Here is a 20869-nt window from a genome sequence, read left to right as displayed (position 1 = left end):
GCTACGTCAGAGAACTCTTGAATTTGCTCTCTTAGCTCATAACAATACTCACAAATGCCCAATATGTTACTAGCCCTCGAATATATCAGTCTAGCAATCTACTTGGTCGCTACTTTGCCCCTCGCAGCTTCTGACTCGTCCACCACAGAATGCCGACAGGTCCAAGATCTGACCCGCGTCCACATCAGCGCCAGAGACGCTCGCAATGAGCCACTGCCCCCACGTCTCCCAGACGTATCCTTTCATTTGGAGATGACATCCTCTGCCCTGTCGGGCGAGCATTCCGCAGCGACCTTGCCCCTCGAGGCGAACGAGACGGGCGCCACCGCCGCGGACGGAAGCGCAACCCGCACCGTGGGGCCGGGATCCGAGCCCGACGCCACCGGCGACACTTTTTACCTTGAGCGCGGGACCAACAGGTTGTATCTCATGTCGGACGACGGGAGGCATAGGCTCTACGCGTTCTTTCAGGAGGTCGCTCCGATGGACCGGCTTGGGTTCAACAGGGCGCACTTTATCGACGATGGAGTCGACGCGGGATACTACAACTGCGAGGTCACTTCGCAGCAGCAGCTAGCGTGCCAAGGGGAAGATGATCCCTCGCAGTGGGTTGATTGGCGCCTCAAAGACACCACGATAATGGCCGACAGGGAACACAATTCTACGCTTCCCCTAGTTGAGTTGCTTGTGAAGGATATACAAAACGATGCTCCCCATTGAACATGCCCATTGAAAACGCTTTCTTCTTTTTTTCCGCCTTCCTTTTACAAAGGCTAGCAGAAGCTGCCTTGTATACTGTACATGTTGACACCTACCCAATCAGTTCAAGAATTGCAGAGGAGAGTAGCCTGCCCAGCGATACTTAAACAGAACTGGGTATTAGCTAATATATTCAAAGTCTTGAACAAGTTGTCCTGGAATCAAATAATATCCCTTGCAGAGGAATGATGAGTACATAGAGACTAGACCTAGTCTTCGTGGTTGAAAAGTAGTAGACGATTCGCCCATATCCGAGCACGCCCGCTGTCATCAAGATTGACTAGAAGGCACTGCATCTGGGCCGGTCGCTGGAGTGGGAGCAGCAGGCATCGGATTTGGGCTTGGCTCGGGCTGTTTCGGGACTGGGTTCGCAGCAGGCATAGGTGGTGTTGCGGTCACAGTTGGTGTTGGTGGAAGCTGAGGCTTTGGTGCTGCGCTCGCATCTGGTGTTGATATAAACGGAGGTTTTGGTGCTGGAGTGGGCACAGGCACACTAGTAGCCAATCCAGGTTGAGGAGTGATTTTTGGCGGAGCCTTTCCAGTCGATGTATCGATTTTTGTCGTCGGGGTCGACGAGACAGGTCGCAGAGGAGGTACAGTTTGGGCGTTGACACCCATGTGAGAAGTACCAGTGCTAGTGGTAGCTAAATGACCACTTGAAGAAGGGTTGACAACAGAAGGCACAGGGGCTTGCGCAGGTATCGCCCGTGGTACTGATCCATGGGCAGGTGGTATATTTGGGGCTTGCTTAGATGCTTGTGCAGGGGTTGCGAGCAAGACCTTTGATTCTGCAGAACTGGGTGGCACCGCTGGCAAGTTACTGTCGGGTATGGTTTCAGGGATTACGGGTGGTGGGCTCTCTTCTTTTGGCCCGCCGTGAAGAAAGCGGTTTGGCACACCTTTGGCGGCGAGTTCTCCAGTACCTGCCCATGTCCCCAGAATGCTACTCCATTTGTACTCGCCCTCGGTCAGCCGCCGGATCTCCTTGTACGCGTTCATGTTGGCGAATGGCAGACCCGTCTTAGGATCCCTGTACTTTGCCACATGGTTCGTAATAACGCAGTGAGGAGCATGGCCAGGCTCTATCAGAAAGCCAGTTATGTTAGTCCTGCACGAACCAGCATGGTCAGGTATATGTTGATTGAAACTTACTGGCAAGCTTGGTAAACTTCCGCCCGAACAGTATTTGAGTTTGGACCGTCTTATCCTTGATGGCTTCTTCGTCAAAGTTCTGCAGTACAATGCAGCTCCGGGTAACCCTCCCATTGACACTTGGCTCCGGTTCCGTCTTGGACGCAGTTGCACCTTGATCATTTGGTGGTGATGGATCTGGTGCCGACTTTTGGGTGGATGTCGTCGTTAGGTCCTGCGAGGGAGATTTTGGGGGTAATTGTGGTGGCGGTAGCGTTGGTTGTGACTTTGTACTTGCGGTGTCTGTCTCTTTAGGCACGGATTCTTTGACCGTGGTAGTCAAGGTAGGAGGCACCAAAGATGCTTCCCCTTGCAAAGGATTTGGAGGAGCGAGGACGTTAGACATGGCCCCTGAATTAGTCGTAGTCGATAGGCTCGGCATCTGTATCGGACCTTGGACAGCACCCATCATTGGAGGCGCCATCATGCTTACAGGAGGGGCGAGCACGCTACTTGGAGGGGCTGCTGTTGCAACCTCTGCAGGCACCTTTTCTGTTGGAAGGTCAATTGGTTGGAAAACAGCCTGGTGGAAAGCAGGAGCCGCCAGCGCTGGCGTTGAGATCGGTTTTTCGGTGGATTCGGTTTGGTCGGCTGCCACCGGGGGTGGTGCATCTTTCATCTCCTGGTCAGTTGCAACCTTGGTCGGGGCGGCTCCGGGCACTGTGGCACTGGGGGCTGCAGCCGGGTCCTTCTCCGTGGATGTGGAGATGCTTGCAGCCGGGACCACGGGAGCAGGCTGCTTCTTCCTCCGTGGCGCCTTCTCCTCCATCGCAACCATCCTGCCCACATTTTTCATCTGTCCCTCGCTAAGTTCCATAATGCCGGTCCAGAATGTGACCACAGGGCCTTCCAAGGTTCGATTGTATAGCGCAGCCAGCTTGCGTTCCCGTTCCTCCTCTCGTTGCTTCTCGGCCTCTTCCCATCTATTCAGGCTCTTCGAGTTGCGTTTCTCCACTAGCTCCGCCTCGCGTAGCCTATCGGCCTGCGTCATGGGAGGCTTCTTCAGCAACTCAAGCCGCTTCGCTTTCTTCTCCTGCTGCTCCAGTTGCTTCTTCCGCCTGACTTCTCTCTCCACCATTTGCTGGTGCAGCTGCTCTTTGCTCATCCGTGTCGTCGACCGCTCCGATGCTCGCGTTGGCATATCAGACGCACTTGGAAGCCAGCTCGTCCGCTCGCTCTTCTTCTTGGGCCGCGGAGGAGGTGCGGGGACGACCTGCCGCCTAGGCAGATGATGCGATGACGACTGCGCCGCCGGCTCAGAACCGGCGCGAGTCGACGGGGTACTTTCTATACGCACGCGCTTGCGAAACTTTGCCGGTATGGCCTGCTGTGCCTTTCGCTTCTTTGCAGCCGCGCGCTTCTCCTTTGCGATTCTCTCCAGCTCCTTCTCGCCCTCGAGGTCGTCGTCGCCCTCCTTGGCGTCGTCATCGTCGTCAGAGCTCGAGTCCATCTGCGCGTCGGAGCCGTCGTCTCGGTCGACGTTGTCGCTGAAGCCCTCGTCGTCGTCCGCTTCGGCAAACAGGAGCTCGAGGTCCGAGTCGCCCTCGTCGCCGCCGACGCCGGCTGCCGCCGCCTCCTGCGCGATCATGCTCTTCATGCGGTTGCCGGCCGTAGATCTGCGCGCTCGGCCAGTGGCTAGCCATTCCACCTGCGAGTCCACGGCCGACGCGCCGCCTCCGCTGTCATCTGCGTCATCGTCATCGCTGCTGTCACTGACGGATGGAGAGGTATGCCGCGGTGGCGCCTCGGTGGGTACTTCGAGGTCCGTAGCCATGTTTACCGGGCCGAAAATCTGCGGTCGTATTCTGGGAGACAGTCTCGGGATGTATTATTCGATTTGGTTCGGATCAATTCATGTTCGTCATTTTCGTCATGTCTTGGCGGCTGTTGAGGTGCCTGGAATATGAAAGTGTCAAAATATTCAAGCTGCTCAGTTACATCGAAAACGCGGCGCGCGTGGCGGCCCCACCAGACCCGCCCACCACTTTACAGCGAGTGCAACACTACCTAGGTACTGCGGGAGAGGTCAGGCTTCTGGACCCCACCTGCTCTGGGCTTTAATAACGACCTGTAGTATAGGACGGAAATAGTCCAGATATGAAACAGAAGAGAAGTTCGCAATGCAAGTTCGACTTGATGCAGCGTCCTATTGTTTACCTACATACATACGTATCTCGACATCTAGGCACACACCTTAGCTGTGAAATCATCCGCCTCTTGTGGCTTTATCTACTCAACTACTTCATCTTTGGTATACTAAAGCTCTACTGCTGCTGTGAAATATACTTCCTGGAATCGACACCCAAATGGTTCAATACGTACTGTATACATTGCTATGCCTACATATGCGGGCAAACCAGCCAAGAAGCTAGAAAATAACACTCTAATACAAAATGTTCTCAGTCCTAGCAAGAAGATATATCTCAGTAAAACACCAATAAACGCCCCCAAACCCGGTTCCAAATGCAAAGGATTAAAGTACACCAACAATCTATGGGCTTCGAACTTTGATAATCTATCTGTGAGCGTTATAACTCGCTCATTCCCTTCTCACAGGCCTTCTCCCATTCCTTGCAGAAGCCCAAGAAATTCCGACGCACACACTTGCGCTTGGTGGGTAATATCTGTTCCGAGGTTGGCTTAGAAGTTGCCACTGGCGGTCCTTGTGGTGGCGCGGTGATGGCATGTTGTGTAGGAGTAGGGGTCGGAGTCTGGCTGTCTTCCGTCGTTGTTGTCTTGTCTTTGCATCCCCAGAACTTGCCCGGTGTCTCGCACGTGGTAGTGGCTGTGGGTATGGTGCTTGTGGTTGTGGTTGTAGTAGAAGTTGTCTTGTCCTTGCAACCAAACCATCCCGGGGTCTTGCACGTTGAAGTTGTTGAAGTTGTGGTGGTGCATGAGGTTGTTGTTGTCGTCGTCGTCGATGTAGTCGTTGTAGATTCATCCAAACATCCCCACCAGCCTGTCATAATGTCACTTGTTAGTGAAAAATTATTTATATGGAATAAGAGATGGGGGCTTACCTGGAGTCTTGCACGTCTCAGTCCGAGTCATCGTCTTTGAAGTTGTTGATGAACTTGACGTGGTTGTGCTCTCAGTTCCATTGCTTTCGTACATCTTCCAGAGCTCACAGTCGCGACACTTTGGCGTGAGCTTGCACTCAGGCACTTCGTCGTACTTGAGCAAGACATCATTGATGACTGTGCGGATTTTGTGTGTGCCAATGCCAACCCGCCATCCCTTATCTGCTACAACGTCGTATACGCACTCGTACCCAGCATGGCACTTGGTTTCTAAAGCGTATCCGGCGTATGAGCAGGACGCGGTTGCTCCGTAACAGCTACCCACGTAGATAGGATCGGCAGTATGCCCAAAGTGATAGGCGCCGGTGTTCTCCCTGGTCTGTGGAAGCTCAGGGTTTCCGGATGGAGGCACTGGAAGACCAAGTCTACCCGCTGCAAGCGCCTCCGGAACGGCTTGAAACGTAACGGCTGGGAGACCGTAGGTCAGACCGAGGAACGAGCTGACGGCACCCCCTAAACTATGTCCGGTCAACCAGATATTGGAGGTTGGATACAATTCCGTAACATTCGAGTAGAGCTCGCGGGCTGCCATATAATATCGGTTTTCCTCCCGTAGTGCCTGCGACACGCAAGTAACATTGCATGCATATGACGAGGTTGCACAGTCGCAAACCTGGCGCCACGTCCACTGTCCCTGTTGGGCGCAGCAGCAGCTGAAGAAGAGGTTGTCATTCTCTTTATCATTGGTCGTCGTGCCCTCACCATCAAAGACAGCCAGCGATGTGCCCTTGAGCCCGATGACAATGGTAGAGTTGTTCTCATCGGCAAATATGTGGCCCCGCAATCCATCGGACTCCCATCCAAAATCGGCGCTTCTGTTGAATCCCTCTCCAACTTCCTCCCAGTCCGGAAGGTCAGGAGTCTCAACATAAGCATTCGCCGCCATGTATGCAAGGTTGACAACAGTGTTTTTGTCCGTCACATCCGGTGTCGACACGGTATCGACGGTCCACGCGTCAGCAGACAGTACTGAAACAAAACCCTTCTCCCTCGCCTGAGCCACCATCGGCTCAACGACCGATGGACGTCTGTCCACTAGCCTCTCTATATTTCCGGGTCGACTCTTCGCGGTCAGCACAGGCAGGCGATGTTTATCGAAACCATCTTCGGCGGACAGCCAAATGCTAGCCTCTTGTTGATGCACATCCTGTTTTCTGTGTAACCGAGGATGTTTGTGTGTGCCGTGGTGGTAGATGTGGCGGAGTGTGAATACATGCTCGGCTGGTGCGGGAGGTTCGGGTTTCAGCGGTCCCAGCGGAGCCTGCGGTAGCGGAAGGACGAACTGCTCATGGGCGTTGTTATCATGCGGGGCGATGGCAGCTGTGGGCGCGACAGAGAATGCCAGAAATGATAAAAGCAGTTGCGCGGTGATTCTGCCAGCAGAAGTGCACCTATTCAAGGAGTTTCGTCTGGTAATCATTTTAGGCTGTGATGTGGTGTGGATTGAGAACACGCTGGACCGTGGCAGATCACCAGCGCTTGAGCGCGTTGGGACGAACAGGACGAAGAGCCAACAAGAAGCAGAAGGAAATGAGGTAGGAACCAAAGTAAAATAAATGAATGTAAAACTTTGGGCGGAAGCTAAGCCGCTGAAAATATGTCGGCCTAAGGAAAATAAATCGTTGACAACGATCAGATATGCATCCTAGGGAGGTGATGTAGGAAAGGTTGAGGTTAATGAGAGCTCGGTCCGGAGTATTGACTCCTCCCCCCACGGAAGTTACGACGACAACGGCGCGTGCCAATGGGGTCCCAGTATGACCGCATGCTCATGGATGGACCCATGGAATCTAGCCGAACGTGGGCTCGCCCCGGCCGGCAACGGACCAGTAAACCAGCGCAAGCTCGCCACTGCATCCACGTGACCCGATCGGCGGGGCACTTGACCATCAACACTTGACCATGTTTCCACCAGTCTTATCGATTTTCTCAGCAACATCGACTCTCGGTTTAAAATCTCAAGCCGTGTCGATCTAATTTATACACGATATGATATACTTTGTATTCAGGCACTTTTGTATTGTGTGTTTGACATAAGTGAGAGAAAGGTAGGTAACAGGGTAGGTAGGTAATCTTCTTAGTAATGTACTGGTATATTCTTCCTCCTGCTTAATGATAGCTGTTCTATCGCGCACTTTGTCTAGCAATCATGCTGTCAACAGCAGTCGGATCGAGTCGAGTCGAATCGAGCCGATATTATGGAATTAATCTCGATCGTATCGCATGCCAGGGTTTAGGTAGCTTGGGCTTAACTAAGCCTGTCCGTGGTCATTTGCGGTACGTAGAAGCAGTTGCGCACGTTTCCAAGTGTGCCGAGTAGTGCAGCTGCCCACTCCTACTACCTGTAATCAGGAATTCAACTGTAGCGTTGCCTCCTGACGATGGTCTCGAAGATAACTTAACTGTGATAATCTTCTCATCAAAGGGCCGGAGTCTCTTACGGTCTCGATTTCTTGGAGGTCCCTTGCCAATGATTTTTACCAGGGCCAATTCGATAAGAGCCTGTGCGCAGTGTCGGTACTGCCATCTCTGGCCTAGCGCGGTCCTTTGCCTAACTAGTTGGTGGTGGGCTGCATGTGGACCCGACCAACCACTGGCAGCCTGGGATGACAATGACATGCAGTCTCAGGTACCTCGGTGGCTAGAATTAGTTTGGACACTCACACTGTGGAGATGGCAATAACATACGTGGTAAAATCACTGGAAGCATTGGAAATAGAATATTAACGTGTGATCTACCAAAACCTGACTTGGCTAGGAGTTAGTTGAATGGGCTACTGACTGGTTCCGAGCTCAGAGAGGGGTCATCCAACAAATTGTACGAGAAAAAGGTACTGTACGTATTGTCAATTCGAGACAGTCTGTTGTGTTCTTTTTTTGGGTTCGACAAAGGTCCCTGTTACACCTGTTGGGGTGGTTTCACTGCCTGCCATCCTTGTCGCTCATGCGTCAGCCTGCTGCACCGCCTGCTGCGGCTCCAACTGCGGCCTGCGGGCTCAACCTTCAAGGTGTCTATGTCGCGTGAAAGTGGTGTGCTAAGCTCACATGTTTACTACGAAGCGTCACATCAAGACAACTTGCTGCACTGCTTCAGTTCCAGCTCCACTCTCTTATTTTCATACAAATCGTGGTAATTGTTTCGACATTACCATTTTGGGCCAGGTAAGCTTGGTTATTATATGTGTGAATAGGCCACTTGATTTCCAGCGTTGCTGGCTTCCGTCATCAAGTCAACTTGGGTGTGCCGTTCCATCATTCAGTCGTCCATCACCATTATCATCATCATACCTTGGCTTCCTACCTACCTACCTACCTACCTACCTACCCACCTATCTACCTATCTACCTACCTACCTGCCTACCCTACCTTGCCTATCAAATACCCTGCGCATCTATCAACCCACCCTTCCGCACTTGCGCACTCCTATCGCGCATGACCTACCACTGACCAAAATGACTTCCAGCCTATTTGACATCATCATGGCACCCACTTCAAAAGAATCTCCGCCAAAGAACGCAAATCCACTCCGCTCAGTCAAATCATTCACACGACATGAGACATTAAGCAAAGCAGACACCGACCCAATCACGATACAACGCCCGCAGCGAGCAAGTACTTTCCAGAATGGAGCACCACCGAGGACAAGTACTGCCGATGCCTTTGAGACCCACGCCGGCGATGATGACGAGGACCGGCCAGAACCTCCACGAGCGTCCGTTGATATGGACGACCTTCCAATCGAGCTGGTTAGCTTGACAGACAGCTTTATCGAGTCTCTGTCGGCGAAAGTCCATCCGACTCCACCGAACATTGACAACCTAGCCAGACTCTTTCAAGAGTTTTATCACACGGCCGCCACACATATCAATACCCACATATCGAGTTTGCTATCCCGGCAATCCCGAGAACATTCCCCAGTCCCCTCAAGCTCCGCATCCGCACGTGCCTCCCCCGCAAGTCTCCTCCGTGCCAAGGCGGCCTCCATAAGCGGCAAGGATAAGACTAAAGCTACTGGTGCATCCAAGCCTGAGGGGGAACAGCAAATGATCACGGCTGAGGAGCTGGCCGAGAGGAAAAAAGCTAGGAAAGCATTGGAACAGAAACGAGGGCTTCTGGAGGAAGCTGTGGAAAGGCGGCTTTGTGAGGGTATCTACCCTCGAATATATCGACACCGAACCACGCAGGACGAGGCCGCGGATGACAAGCTTAGGTCAAAAACTGCAGCCCTAGCCGTCGTCGGTATAGGTCTAGCAGACTTGGGGGTTGACCTGGGGGAGGTTCAAACGCCCGAAGCTGGGGTAGAAAGGCAGGAGGAGGTTCGGAAGTGGTTGGACCAAGCAAGGCGTGACCTGGAGCTGATGAATGAGTCGAGGTATCCTCTTGGGAAGTTGAACCGGCTCAAGGCAGCACACAAAAGCATCGTGGATACGCTGGCGCACTTCCACCCGTCTTCGTCCGCCGACGAGATTATGCCGATGCTCATATATACCCTAATCACACTCTCTCCAGAAAAGCTCAATGTCATCAGCGACCTCAACTTTATTCAACGGTTTCGATGGGAACCAAAGCTCACAGGAGAGGCTGCTTACTGCCTTACAAACCTAGAGGCCGCCATTAGCTTTCTAGAAACCGTCGATCTGTCAACCTTGAGGCCGGATGAGGCTCCATCCGGACCGTCAAAGAATAGCAGACCTACCACTCCCAGGGCAGAGACCTTCCCACCAGCATACGCGTCGCCCGGCTTATCGGTGTCGGCGCCGAGCGTGGACACGACTGTCACAAATGCGACGTCCGAGTCCATGAAACCGACACTCTCGCAGACAAACCTTCGGGCTACTGCAGCGGCCCAGCTTAGGAACCGGCGCCTCAGTGACCTGGTCAACACTCCAGCTCAGGCATTCGGGGCGGCCAGTGACGCCGTTTTTAGCACTGCCGACCAGGGCATCAAGAACATCACTAACAGTCTCGGCGACAGCTACAACTTCTTCCTCGGGAAGTTGACCGGAGACATTGTCCCAAGGACGCTTGATGACGCCAGGAAACTTATCAGTACACCACCTCCCGATGATGACATGTCTGTCAGTGGCTCTCTTAACGACGACGGCGAGAGCCGCCAGGGCTCCTGTGTTATCAGCAGAGATGACAAGGTCCTTAGCCTGATTGGGGGCAAGAAGACAGTTTCACGTGACCGCAGTGTAGATAGCACGAGAAGTGCCAGGAGTGCAAGCAGCAGCTCGAAGAAGGTTCTGTTTGCCGCCGGCGAGGACAAGTCTGCCACACCAACCCCTGCGCCATCGGCTGGTTCCAATCCAGCCCTTATTGACTCGGTACGAAACTTTGGTAACTCTCTAAACCCAATGTCGAGGCTCTCTGGTATCGGCATGATGCGTGGTTTCGGTAGGACGACATCTACGCCTGCCGCGCCTCTCGCGAAGCCTGAGGGTGGCGATCTTGCTTCGGTAAGTAGATTCAGCACTTTTTTTTTTATTGCTCCCCATACTTTACAGCCAAAAAAAAACTTTTGCAAGCCACTGCTAACATTCCAACTCCTCTATCCAGGCCTTCCCCGATATTGCTACCGCCTTGCCTCCTAAACAAGTACCGCAGATAGCTCCACCAGTCAAAAAGTTCTTGGAGACGTCTACGGCTGCAGAGCTTAGGCTTGGTGACGTAGGGGACCTGCTCCGTGACTACCGCAGGCTGGCTGCTGCCCTGAAGGAGAGGGATGCCTTCAAAGAGATATGACGCGCGTTTGCGCGTATACTGAGCAAACATGACGGAAATTCAACCCTAGAAAATCACGTCAATGTTTCTTCTTTTTACAACTTATCCTTGAACACGCCATAAGTTCGGCGGGTGGTCTTGGTAAAACTGAACAGATATCTTGTGCTCTTGTTGTGAGAATAGTCTTTTTTTTTTTTTTTTTGCGATCTTTTTGGGTATAGATAGTATCGACAAAAACCGGGGACATATCAACGCTCCGGGTGCAACATTGTGCTGTTTTCAATCTGAAATGGTTGTATCATAGAACAGAAATGGAAAAGAAGAAAAGGGGAGTTACAGGTTTTATCACCTTGAGTATCCAATCTGTATAATCTATTTAGGTCGGGCCGTGAGTTGAGATGTAGTCTAGGTGGATTATATTCATTCTTATTCTCAACACGGGTTAACAGAGCCGCAACCGAGACCTTCATCTATGCTTATGCCGGCGTGGCTGGTCAACTCGAATTCATGGGTCTCACCTAGAGATGTACGTCTTCAAGTCTAGGATCATTCCTTGGGACCCGAGAATATCGCAAGAAAGTACTACTTATTGTGTTCCGCATGTCTGGGAAAAGGCTCAGAAATATGATGCAGTATGTTTGATTGTCATCTATGTTTGTACACCGTCAAGCAGCGCACGCTCAAATATTTATAAGCGATTTTTCAGCAAGCCAGCCCATGCCCATCCACCATGCAACATGCAACAAAGAAAAACTTGGAAGAGTAAAAAGAAGTTAAAAGGGTCTATAAGGCTAATGAGATATACTGGGTGGTATCGAGTCGTGAATGTCCTGGTATCCTATGGTACGTTACACACTGAACTGCTGGAAACGGAGAGAATTTTTGAACTGAAGAAAACAATGGAAGATCACAGATATCCCAAAAGAATCAAATATTTTAATGCCCATTTACCGTAACCTTTGTGGGACTTTTGGTACCGTTGGCAGCAGCGTCAGTGCCAACGAACTTGTCCATGAAGGCAATGTAGTCGTACTGCGGCATGCCACGATCTTGGGCAGTATCGGGGCCGTTGTGCGGTGGGATGATCTCGATGAGCTTATCAATGACCTCGTCAGGCACCAAACTGTGGCGGAGGTCCATTTCCGTGACATATGGCTTGCCATCAGCCACTTCGCGGAACGACTGGTAGACCTGCTCGGCAGTGTTCTGGTCTTCCGTCACCTCAACCATGAAGCGAATGAATTGCTCAAAGGTGATGCGGTCGCGGCCCTTAGCTGTTTCGACAAAGTATTCGTGCATCTCTCCCTCTGAGAAGACGACACCAAGCGAGGCCAGTGCGGCGCCGAACTCGAGCTCCGCCAAGCTGTTGGAGTCGTCACGGTCAAAGTGGCGGAACACGGACTCGAACTCCTCGAGCTGAATAGGCGTCAGGTTCGTCATGTTCCGTGCCACCATCTGGTTGTCGAGGAATGCAAGCTTCTTTGCGACAGAGGACTTTACCAGTCCTAGCTCATAGCAGAGCTCGTCATAGGTATAAGTTGTAAAGTCGTTTTCCTCAATGTTTGCCTCCTGGCACTTGGCGTCCACGGCTCCAATAGTTTTGAGGTACTCATCGAGAGGTGGTAGGTTTTCGCTCAACTTGCGAACGTGATGCAGTTGGTCTTCGACATCACCCTCCAGCCCAGAAATGGCCAGCTGGATAGTGTTGAGTGCCAATGCAAAATCATTAGCCTTGTCTGCAAAGGACTTGCGGAGCGCGTTCTTGATATCTCTGATGGTCTCATTGATCAATTGACCACGCTTCATCTCGGCCGCTGCCAGGTTTGCCCACTCGCCGTCCAGAACGTCAAGTCGCAGTTCCGCTGGGGGCTCGTACGGCCTTAACCTATAAGTGCCTAGCTTTGTCTTGATGTTTCCGAGTAAGGTCGCCAGCTCGCTCTTCTCTGCAACCCATTCCCGCTTCTTGCCTCGCTTATACGAGGCGAAATCGGTAGCTTGCGCCTTGGCATCCGTGTAGGAACCCTCAAACTTTGCCTGCTGCCAACCCTCGACTTGGGCACGGATGGCCTGAAGCAACGCGGCCATGCGCCGTTCGTATGCACTTTGCATCTCCCATGCGCCCTGCATGTTGTTGACGAACTTTTCGACTCGGCGGCCAGCATTTTCGACCTTCTCCATCTGCGAAAAGGCGTGGAACCAATATGCAATGTACGTCATCAAACTGCGCTCGTCAGGCTTGGCGACATCGCAAACATCTTCGACATCCAAGAGCTTGGGAATGCCGATTTCTGTGTGGGCAATGTCAAAAGCCATTTGCATATTGCCTTTGTGGTCTGTTTTGTCCAGGGCGTCATAGTCGATCAGATCTGGGCGGTGGATGTCCAGCAGGGCGCAGAAAGCGAGGCCATCGTTCCAGCTTGCACTGAAGTCCCGCACATCGCATTCCTCATAGCAGGCCGTCTTCCTTTGACACCACAAAAGTAATCCCTCTTTTGCCGTGAGACCCTCCTCGTTGATGTCGGAAATGGTAAACCTCAAAATGAGCGTCCAGATAAGACCCTGCACGCGAAACATATGTCAGCTTCAGATGACAGCTTTTCAAACATGGGATGAGACAGGCCTACCAGGACAATCTTTCGGTTACCCTTGACAATATCCTCAGCACCACAGTTTGTCAGGCGGATGCCCCTGGACTGAATAAAGCCCAGAGCAGTATTGGCGTTCTCATATCGCTGAACAGGCAGTTTTGGTTTGGAAGCGAATCTCCCAAGTGACTCGGAAGCCTGTAGCCATTGGCGAGTCTATTAGCTCATTTCAATCCAAAGAAGATTCCAGTACAAGAAAATAGGACAAAAATATCCAATTATGGAGGTATTCTAAAACTTACCAAGCACTCTAGAAGATGAATCAAAAGGACCTAAGAAGATAAAAAAAAATCAGTTCCATTAGCTTGATTCTGTCCCCATTCTAACATGAAGTCAAATGCACTTACGCCATCCTTCAAATCTTCCACCAAGTCTTTTGTCTCTAGTGATCGTTCAGCAAGTTTGCTGTTGGCCCATTTCTGAAATGTCTTTTGCTGTGTTGAGACCCAATCTTCCTCCATCTTTGTCAGGCCGCCACCTGCGGGCTCGGTCGCTGCAAGAGCCTCCTGGGCGGAGCCGGAAGAGTAAAACCTTTTGCGGGAAGGAGAGTCGTCTTTCTTGGAGTTCAAACCCACGGGGTTGCTCCCAGAGCGTTGGAGTCTCGCGAGTGCTAGTTGTTTGGCGTTGCTTCTCGACCTGGACAGTGGTGATCCGCAGGCAATTGAGCACGAATCAATGCTGCTGGTGGTGCTGACGATAGAAGCGCGGTGGGAATCAAACACGGAGTCTTTATCGGAGAAGTCATACGATGATGTTGTTGAAGAAAGAGATAGCGAATGCGGCCGGTTGAGGCTGTTGTCGGTGTGGCCGCCGGGGTGGTACGAATTCTCGTTGGTAAACAACGGCCAATCTTCTCGGTTGCTGGGCACACTCCCTGCGTCATGGGGGTATTGGTGGTCCATTTTGGCGGGGTATCAGATGGTGGTACCCCCAATTGAGTGTGCACTGCACTGTGTGTGCACCGGGAGAGGCCTGCCCGGGCTAATTGGGTTATCGATAGTCGGGTTTATTTCTTGGGTTGCACCAAAGGCGGCGCTCCGGTGGGTGGCTGGCTGGCTGGCCTTCTAAAATCTCCTGCCGGCTTTTGCGGGGAGGTTTTTTAAAAATCGGCGAAGGAAGCTGAAGCGAAGATCGATCGCAGATCAACAGCGTCTTTTGTTATTTGTGTCCTAATTTGTGATCTTGGCACAAAAAAAGTATTTTTTTTTTTTTTTTTTGGGATGACAGACGACAGACAGGAAAACACAACAGACACAGTCCGAAAGAATGAATAGTCAAAAAGCCTAGACGAAAGCACCTTCGACCCGAGACAAGCGGGAGCGGATAACGACAGCCTTATACACCACCACCACAGCGATCATTGTTGGCAGTGCACTCCCTCCCTCAGGGACCTGGGATGGACGAGCATGAATGAAGACGATACCTTTTGCCGCTTCCACTGATACAAATCATCCCAGTATCTCCAGATTTGGTATCTGAAACATCTTCGACAAGGCCCTCTAGGATCTGCCACCAAGCATTTTTGGCTAATCAGATGTAGCAGAGGACCAACACTGCCTTGTTCATCGGACCCCTGTTTTAATATTAATTGGTAGCAAAGCCACTTCTTCAACAATGCAAATGCAGCGGGGTTACTTGGCCTCCTTTGCATGACGTTTCCCTTCGCAGAATTCTCCTTGATCATCATACTAATCAACCTAAAATCAAGTAGAGGACGCCGCCCTAAGGTTGCGCTTTATCCCGGCTTTTTTTCTTTTCTTTTTCCAGGGGAGTTTCCTGCGCACTTTTCATTCGATACTCGTTTTGATTGATCGCAGCACCAATGATGGATTTAGCTACACTTACGCGGTGCTACGTATGCCTCCCTGCCCACCCATAGTACTCCGTATAACGCTTATGTGTGACTTCCTTTTCCCCGTGGTTGACGGCTTTCGTGGCGTCACCAAGCCACTATCCGACATACTTGGAGCGTAAACGACTTGACGACCATCACCTCTTGCCTCTACCTTATCCGTCCATGCTAATCCCGATTACCCCAGTGGCCACATCCATCATATCGCTCGGCGCTTCGGCATCTCCTTTGATCCAATGGCGGAACCATGCCACCACATTGCCGACATGCAAAGTCTGGGCCGGAACTTTGCTAGTGCATGGCAAGGGTGCTCCCGACTTGCTGCCACTCTACTACGTAGAATGCCGATCTCTCTGCCTTGCTCGTCTTCGGACCATCGTTTGTGTATGTGGGCTGTTCGCCTTTCCACGGAACAAGCGCATGAATTGGGAAGCGTCAGACCCGCAAGCTGTGACGACTCACTTACTCACCAATCGACTCAAGTCTTTTCTGCGTACCCCCCTTTTGCTTTTTCCTCCCTCTTATTTTAGTTCTATGTCTAGGGATATTATTGACGGTCATGCCCTTTATCTGTTTCAATTCGGTCCAATGCCCACCTCTTCCCACCGCAACCTCTGGATCAACCCCCTTTCCCTCCCTACCCTTCAATTTAACATCACGTCAGCTCAACAACACATGAGGGCTCTGCTCATCTTAATTCGCCTCTGTCAAATCTGACCGGCCAAGGGCGGCTAAATGAGAGGCAACAAGGCACGAAGTTCCTACAGCCAGTGAGCCTTAACAACATCCTCTTATAAGGATGTACGCGGGGTTATTCATACTTGCCAACCGTGAACCAGAATACACTCTGTATTGAGATTTAGACTGGGACTTTTTCCATGGTCAGCCTTAGGCATGTTTCTAGGCAGGGTAAATAATGGAAACAAGATTATTTGGCAATGCATCACGGGACGAGGCAGATCGTCCCGGATGTAAGCGGCGCTTCGAAATTGTATGCTTTGGAAGAAGACAAGCCTTCTCGAAATCCCACATGTATAGCTTTGGCACCCAGATCGTGTATGATACCGTACATGGAGCTGCCTTTCACATCTTCATTCTTTTCGCCGTCATCCATTTTAATACTGCTGACCCTTGTCTGTGTAGTTCCTATTATAGTCCTAGATTACGGTAAAACACTCCTGCGGGGCGTTGCAAATCGGAAGAATGTACGTCTAGTTACAAATAGAACAAAACAAACTGAATGGATGAACATGTTTTCTCTCCTCCGTTTGCGGCCATTGACTTTTGGCGTTTGCTTGGTACAATTCTCTACCAAGCCTTTGCAAGTGAATATCGGTTTGGTAACAGAGCTCTCCGGAATGGGATATCCCAACTTCCTTCAAGTCGTTTGAACTAGCTTATATATATATATATATATATATATATATATTNGCTTGCCGAAAAGGGCCAACATCGCGTTAGCGTTAGCGTTGATCAAAAAAAAAAAAAAAAAAAAAAAAAAAAAAAAAAAAAAAAAGATAAAAAAAAAGATCTATATCCATCAATATATCCTATCAATCCATGGCATGTCTTTAATCACGACAGAAACATATCCGACAACGAGTCCCAATTGACCATCATTGCCTTTTGTTGTTTGATCTAATACAAATGAACAAATCACAAAAAAGGCAGCCCCCAGGAAGCAAAAGCTTAACAAGACAAACTACAAGTCAAGGTCCAAACCGACGCACCTCTCTCCAGGTGCGTCGTTGTACGACATCAGCAATCCCCTGCCCTTTGGCCGTCAATTGCTCCCTAAACGCCTGGCACCACATCAGCTCCATGGCGGCTTCTCCAGTCGCCATGTTGATCTCTCGATAGTGCTCTTCGACCACGGTCAGAGGCACGGCGAGCAGGTCGGGCTGGACGCTGCGTTCCAGCGCAAAATCTAAACTTCTGCAGATGCTGACCGCGAGCTCTTGTGTGCTCTTGTGGCCACTACTGACACCCCCACTGCTGCTGCTGGTGGTGGTCACCATGGAACCTAACCCACCTGGAAGCGGCGTCGCCATGAGGCCCATCGACATGCTGCCTGGCTGCGTCATGCTGTAGAACTCTGCTGGGAAGAGCTGTGGAAAGGACCCGGGGATAGGTTCGTAGATGGCTTGGTTCAGGCGCTCGATGCAGGGCAGCAGAATCAGCAAGGCAGTCCAGTAGTAGATCAGTGCTGTTGCCATCTTTAGATCCCTGAAGCCATACGTGCTGTCCGCAAAGGGGATGTTCGTCGAATCGTCTATGGCATTGACCCAGTATAACTGTTGAGGTACCGGCGTGCCATCGCTGGCCAGGTCGTGATCAACGGAGAGAAGCCACCCGTCCAGAAGACCTTGCACATTTAGACAGTTCCCCAGCAGGTCATTGGCCAGCATTCTCCGTTCCAGGGTGGGGGTGTGCGGAAGTATATGGTCGGCTCGGGACAACAAGGCGGGAATGAGGGCGATTACGTCGAGCAGTCGATCGATGTCTGATTTTGAGTGAAGTTCCCACGGCACACTCGTCCATTCGGGGCTTGCAAGAAATGTGCTCTTGTGGTTAATGATAGCGGCGAATAACTGATATGAATGATCCAGGAGGGACGTCAGTAGATTTAACTTCATTTTTAGCGGTATAACTCGAGAAAGTATCTGGTGTTGGTGAGAGACAGCGAGTGGCTGTTGACTCACAGCATTTGGTCGGTACACCCGAGCGAAGAAGTGATGTGCTGGAAACTTCTTGAAGTTTTCGGGGCCAAGATGTCTGACAGAGTTCGATGGTGCAGGATCCTGAATCCAAGACGGCAGAGATGAAGATAGGGCGGACCAGTTGCGCTGAGCACGACAGAAGATTAAATTAGCAAAGGCTAATCCTCGCCCAGAGACCAATCATACACATCAACTTGTTCCAATCAATGCACTAACCTCGAAGAGAAACAGACATATACTGTCCGTGCCTGTTACTTTTCCCGAAATCTCGTCGCGAACTTCCTCGACGTCTGAGATATGCGTCAAGCAATGTGACCGCATCTCAGAATCATTATCATCCATGGATCGACGTGCATCTGGACATTTGTACGGAGGTAGTGAGATGGTCTTGAGCCTGGAATCGTTCGAAACCTGGCCGCTCTGGTCAACCATTGACAAATCTGTGTTGAGAGATGCAATTTGTAGGCTTAATGTCACTCTGGAGCATGATACGGAGACAAGATCGTCCCATGCAGGGCGAAGCGGCTCGGTCGGCACCATGTCAAACCCATCCATCCTGCTCCCCACGGGCGTCTCGGGGGCGCCTTCAAGTCTCAACACTGCCGGTTCCTCAGATTCTGGACGGTCAGACCCTGATGATGCAGGGGTCTTTCGCGATGATCTGCCGCTGACGGCTCGACGTGGGTGCGAGGAGCATCGCCCATGTTCTCGGGGTGTGCCTATGATGAAGACCCTTTCGCGTTCGTATCCCCCGCAATCTCGTCCGCTGTCTGTGCATTTTCTGCTCTCAAATCATTGTTAGAGGGCTAGGTACGCAAATCGAATTCCAAGCTGCGAAAAACAAAGCATGGCTTTACCTGCAATATGGGCGTGTGTTGTCACACTTTTCCGAACCCGTCAGTGACTAATATCCATGGGAAGCAAAGTGCTCGCCGGGCGATCTTATCTGTGCGTTGACAAGGAAATCCTGGAAAGTGCAGCAGCGCCGTGTTATCTTCGGCTCCGGCCTGAGACGCAGGTACATACCTTTACCCTTCTGCCTCGACAAGTGTTGCAGCCTTTATACTTGCCAGCAACTCCAACCATGATTTGCGCTTCGTTTTTATAGATAAGTAAGTCGGCACAATTACGGCAGAGGCTACTACCGTATGAGATTTCTGGGGACGAGAAACAAAGAGAAATAACACTATAGAACTCCAGCGGAGACTTTGCTCTTTTGACCCTCCCTTTCAGAGCCCATGCAAAGGCGCAGCCACTCTCAGCCAGCAGAATTGGTAGCCAAGGCTGCCGGCAGACGACGGGGACCTCCGTGAGCGGTGACGGGAGTTATGGGTGCCTGATCCGTGAGATGCATGCAAAGCTCTTCCAGTCCTTACGCCATGGCCCGCAGACCGGTCTGTTACCGATATACCATCCAGATGATCCCAAGACGTAGATGAGTCGGAGATGAGAGCTGAACTTGGTCAGAGTAACCTCGGACCCGTGTGTGAGATGTTTAAGCAAATGCCACATAGCCGTTTTCCAGGCTAAGCCACTAGGTTCGATACCTACATGCGATCCATGGGGATGGAGTGCGGAAGGCTACCAGACGGCTGGTATATCACGTTGATGCAGGGGCCATGTACGCTCTCAGAACTCTCATTCGTCAGATTGTCAGATCCGACCTCCGCCATGTTTTCCATCAGGGCTGAGTGGTGCATGACCAAATGTTGTGGGTATGACAAGAGTTCTAGGTTGGCCCAAGGAGGGCTGATGGATACCCTGATGTCAAGACTTTTGCTTGAATGTCGGCTGAAACATGCAACCCAAAGTCACAGAAAAGTAAACTGGCCGCAGCATGATCAACTATCTATTGGGATCAAGCCAGTAAGCTGTTGATCGGCAGTGATGTAAATGTTCATCTCTCATCTCTAGTTGGGAGAAGGACAACAAAAAGCTCAACTGTACCCGGTACTTTTTTTCTCTCTCGTTTTTTTTTGTCTCGAAGAGAGAAACACGCCAAGACCTTTGTTGTAAGCAGCCGTTAGATTTGCCCTAGATTGGGTATTTTGCCCAAATAATTCCCAGGAAACCAAGCCGGCGTCGTGTAATGCAATAAAACATTGGCAGCCATTTCGGATGTATGATGCTAAATCCCTATTGGCTTCTCTACGCAATTAGCTGGGACCGTCAGCAATATGGGTATGTGGGGGCCCTTACAACTTGCGGGTTTCTGAGAGTTGTCCAGCTTACATTGAGTGACACTCCGAACTAGGCTGCATGCATGTCAGCCCTACCAGGCGGGTGCTCTCCGCCATTCTGCAAATCTACCTTGATTGTCCAGACTAGGTGGCTACTTCAAAATGAAGTCACAGTTCCGTTTCCAACGTACGAGAAGAAGAATCGGCTTACAATAGTGACCTCGAACTCATAACGAACAGGCAATGACTTTGCAGGGTGCCGTGGGGGTTCAAGCGGTTTCAAAAATATGCTCTTCCCTAGTCCACCTTCTCGGATAGTGGTATAATGGAGGGTGGAACAGCTTTGCTAAGAGCGGCTTTCTTGCCGACACACGCACACACACTTAATCATGATGCACGTCCATGCCGGGTACTCATTGCGTTCTGTGGCCATTGACAACAATAGAGCTGACTGCAGAAAAAAATGAGCAGAGTGATGACCTATGGTTAGTATTTTCGTTAAAGCAAGAAGGGAGGTACCAGACGTGCATGGGCTGAAACGTCCGTCCTCTTCCTAGTTCTTTTGTTGTATGACCAAGAGTGAATTCACTTCAAGCTCGTCATGTTTAAGACGAACCCAATAAGGGCTACTCGTTGTGGTCAAATGCTTGGTTATATGGGAACGTCCGTTGATTGCCTGCTGATCTCATGGTTTACGTGGATTGCAGACACCAGACAG

General features: G+C 51.1%; 7 protein-coding genes across 7 annotated transcripts; 4 read left to right on the top strand and 3 right to left on the bottom strand.

Moving 5' to 3' along the window:
* Positions 1 to 63: 63 nt before the first annotated feature.
* On the top strand, positions 64 to 720 carry PgNI_00891 (uncharacterized protein; the record flags this gene model as incomplete). The annotated part of the gene is made up of 1 exon (XM_031120968.1): positions 64 to 720. One exon carries the CDS (start codon positions 64 to 66, stop codon positions 718 to 720), a length of 657 nt encoding a protein of 218 aa, XP_030986914.1.
* On the bottom strand, positions 619 to 4281 carry PgNI_00890 (uncharacterized protein; the record flags this gene model as incomplete). Its single annotated transcript, XM_031120967.1, has 3 exons — positions 619 to 1841; positions 1912 to 3742; positions 4273 to 4281. 3 exons carry the CDS (start codon positions 4279 to 4281, stop codon positions 1030 to 1032), a joined length of 2652 nt encoding a protein of 883 aa, XP_030986913.1. The 3' UTR covers positions 619 to 1029.
* A 4045-nt stretch (positions 4282 to 8326) lies between these two features.
* On the top strand, positions 8327 to 10967 carry PgNI_00889 (uncharacterized protein). Its single transcript, XM_031120966.1, has 2 exons — positions 8327 to 10489; positions 10590 to 10967. The coding sequence occupies exons 1-2, from the start codon at positions 8483 to 8485 to the stop codon at positions 10773 to 10775; spliced, it is 2193 nt and encodes a 730-aa protein (XP_030988307.1). The 5' UTR covers positions 8327 to 8482; the 3' UTR covers positions 10776 to 10967.
* Positions 10968 to 11383: 416 nt separating this feature from the next.
* PgNI_00888 (uncharacterized protein) lies at positions 11384 to 14626 on the bottom strand. The gene is made up of 4 exons (XM_031120965.1): positions 13747 to 14626; positions 13642 to 13671; positions 13379 to 13537; positions 11384 to 13313 (listed from the first exon to the last, which is right to left on the bottom strand). The coding sequence occupies exons 1-4, from the start codon at positions 14299 to 14301 to the stop codon at positions 11691 to 11693; spliced, it is 2367 nt and encodes a 788-aa protein (XP_030988308.1). The 5' UTR covers positions 14302 to 14626; the 3' UTR covers positions 11384 to 11690.
* A 1159-nt stretch (positions 14627 to 15785) lies between these two features.
* Positions 15786 to 15968, top strand: PgNI_00887 (uncharacterized protein; the record flags this gene model as incomplete). The annotated part of the gene is made up of 1 exon (XM_031120964.1): positions 15786 to 15968. The coding sequence occupies one exon, from the start codon at positions 15786 to 15788 to the stop codon at positions 15966 to 15968; it is 183 nt and encodes a 60-aa protein (XP_030988309.1).
* Positions 15969 to 16167: 199 nt separating this feature from the next.
* PgNI_00886 (uncharacterized protein) lies at positions 16168 to 17182 on the top strand (the record flags this gene model as incomplete). Its single annotated transcript, XM_031120963.1, has 3 exons — positions 16168 to 16222; positions 16413 to 16456; positions 16919 to 17182. The coding sequence occupies 3 exons, from the start codon at positions 16168 to 16170 to the stop codon at positions 17180 to 17182; spliced, it is 363 nt and encodes a 120-aa protein (XP_030988310.1).
* PgNI_00885 (uncharacterized protein) lies at positions 16737 to 19438 on the bottom strand. Its single transcript, XM_031120962.1, has 5 exons — positions 18998 to 19438; positions 18829 to 18854; positions 18188 to 18752; positions 17954 to 18097; positions 16737 to 17842 (listed from the first exon to the last, which is right to left on the bottom strand). The coding sequence occupies exons 1-5, from the start codon at positions 19055 to 19057 to the stop codon at positions 16961 to 16963; spliced, it is 1677 nt and encodes a 558-aa protein (XP_030988311.1). The 5' UTR covers positions 19058 to 19438; the 3' UTR covers positions 16737 to 16960.
* Between the last annotated feature and the right edge of the window lie 1431 nt (positions 19439 to 20869).

Source organism: Pyricularia grisea (assembly GCF_004355905.1).
Source record: "Pyricularia grisea strain NI907 chromosome Unknown Pyricularia_grisea_NI907_Scaffold_1, whole genome shotgun sequence".
Lineage (NCBI taxonomy): Eukaryota > Fungi > Ascomycota > Sordariomycetes > Magnaporthales > Pyriculariaceae > Pyricularia > Pyricularia grisea.
The sequence above is the reverse complement of the archived record's forward strand: the minus strand, read 5'-3'. Positions and strand labels throughout refer to the sequence as shown.

Bases quoted from the DNA above. Each gene is read 5' to 3' on its own strand.
- PgNI_00885 (XM_031120962.1), bottom strand. From the start codon at position 19,057: ATGGTTGGAGTTGCTGGCAAGTATAAAGGCTGCAACACTTGTCGAGGC. The intron at 18,855-18,997 runs GTATGTACCTGC...GGTTCGGAAAAG, and splicing joins GTCGAGGCAGAAGGGTAAAG to TGTGACAACACACGCCCATA. The intron at 17,843-17,953 runs GTGAGTCAACAG...CATTCATATCAG, and splicing joins GGGTGTACCGACCAAATGCT to TTATTCGCCGCTATCATTAA.
- PgNI_00888 (XM_031120965.1), bottom strand. From the start codon at position 14,301: ATGGACCACCAATACCCCCATGACGCAGGGAGTGTGCCCAGCAACCGA. The intron at 13,672-13,746 runs GTAAGTGCATTT...TTATCTTCTTAG, and splicing joins TGGAAGATTTGAAGGATGGC to GTCCTTTTGATTCATCTTCT. The intron at 13,314-13,378 runs GTAGGCCTGTCT...TTTCGCGTGCAG, and splicing joins GTAACCGAAAGATTGTCCTG to GGTCTTATCTGGACGCTCAT.
- PgNI_00889 (XM_031120966.1), top strand. From the start codon at position 8,483: ATGACTTCCAGCCTATTTGACATCATCATGGCACCCACTTCAAAAGAA. The intron at 10,490-10,589 runs GTAAGTAGATTC...TCCTCTATCCAG, and splicing joins AGGGTGGCGATCTTGCTTCG to GCCTTCCCCGATATTGCTAC.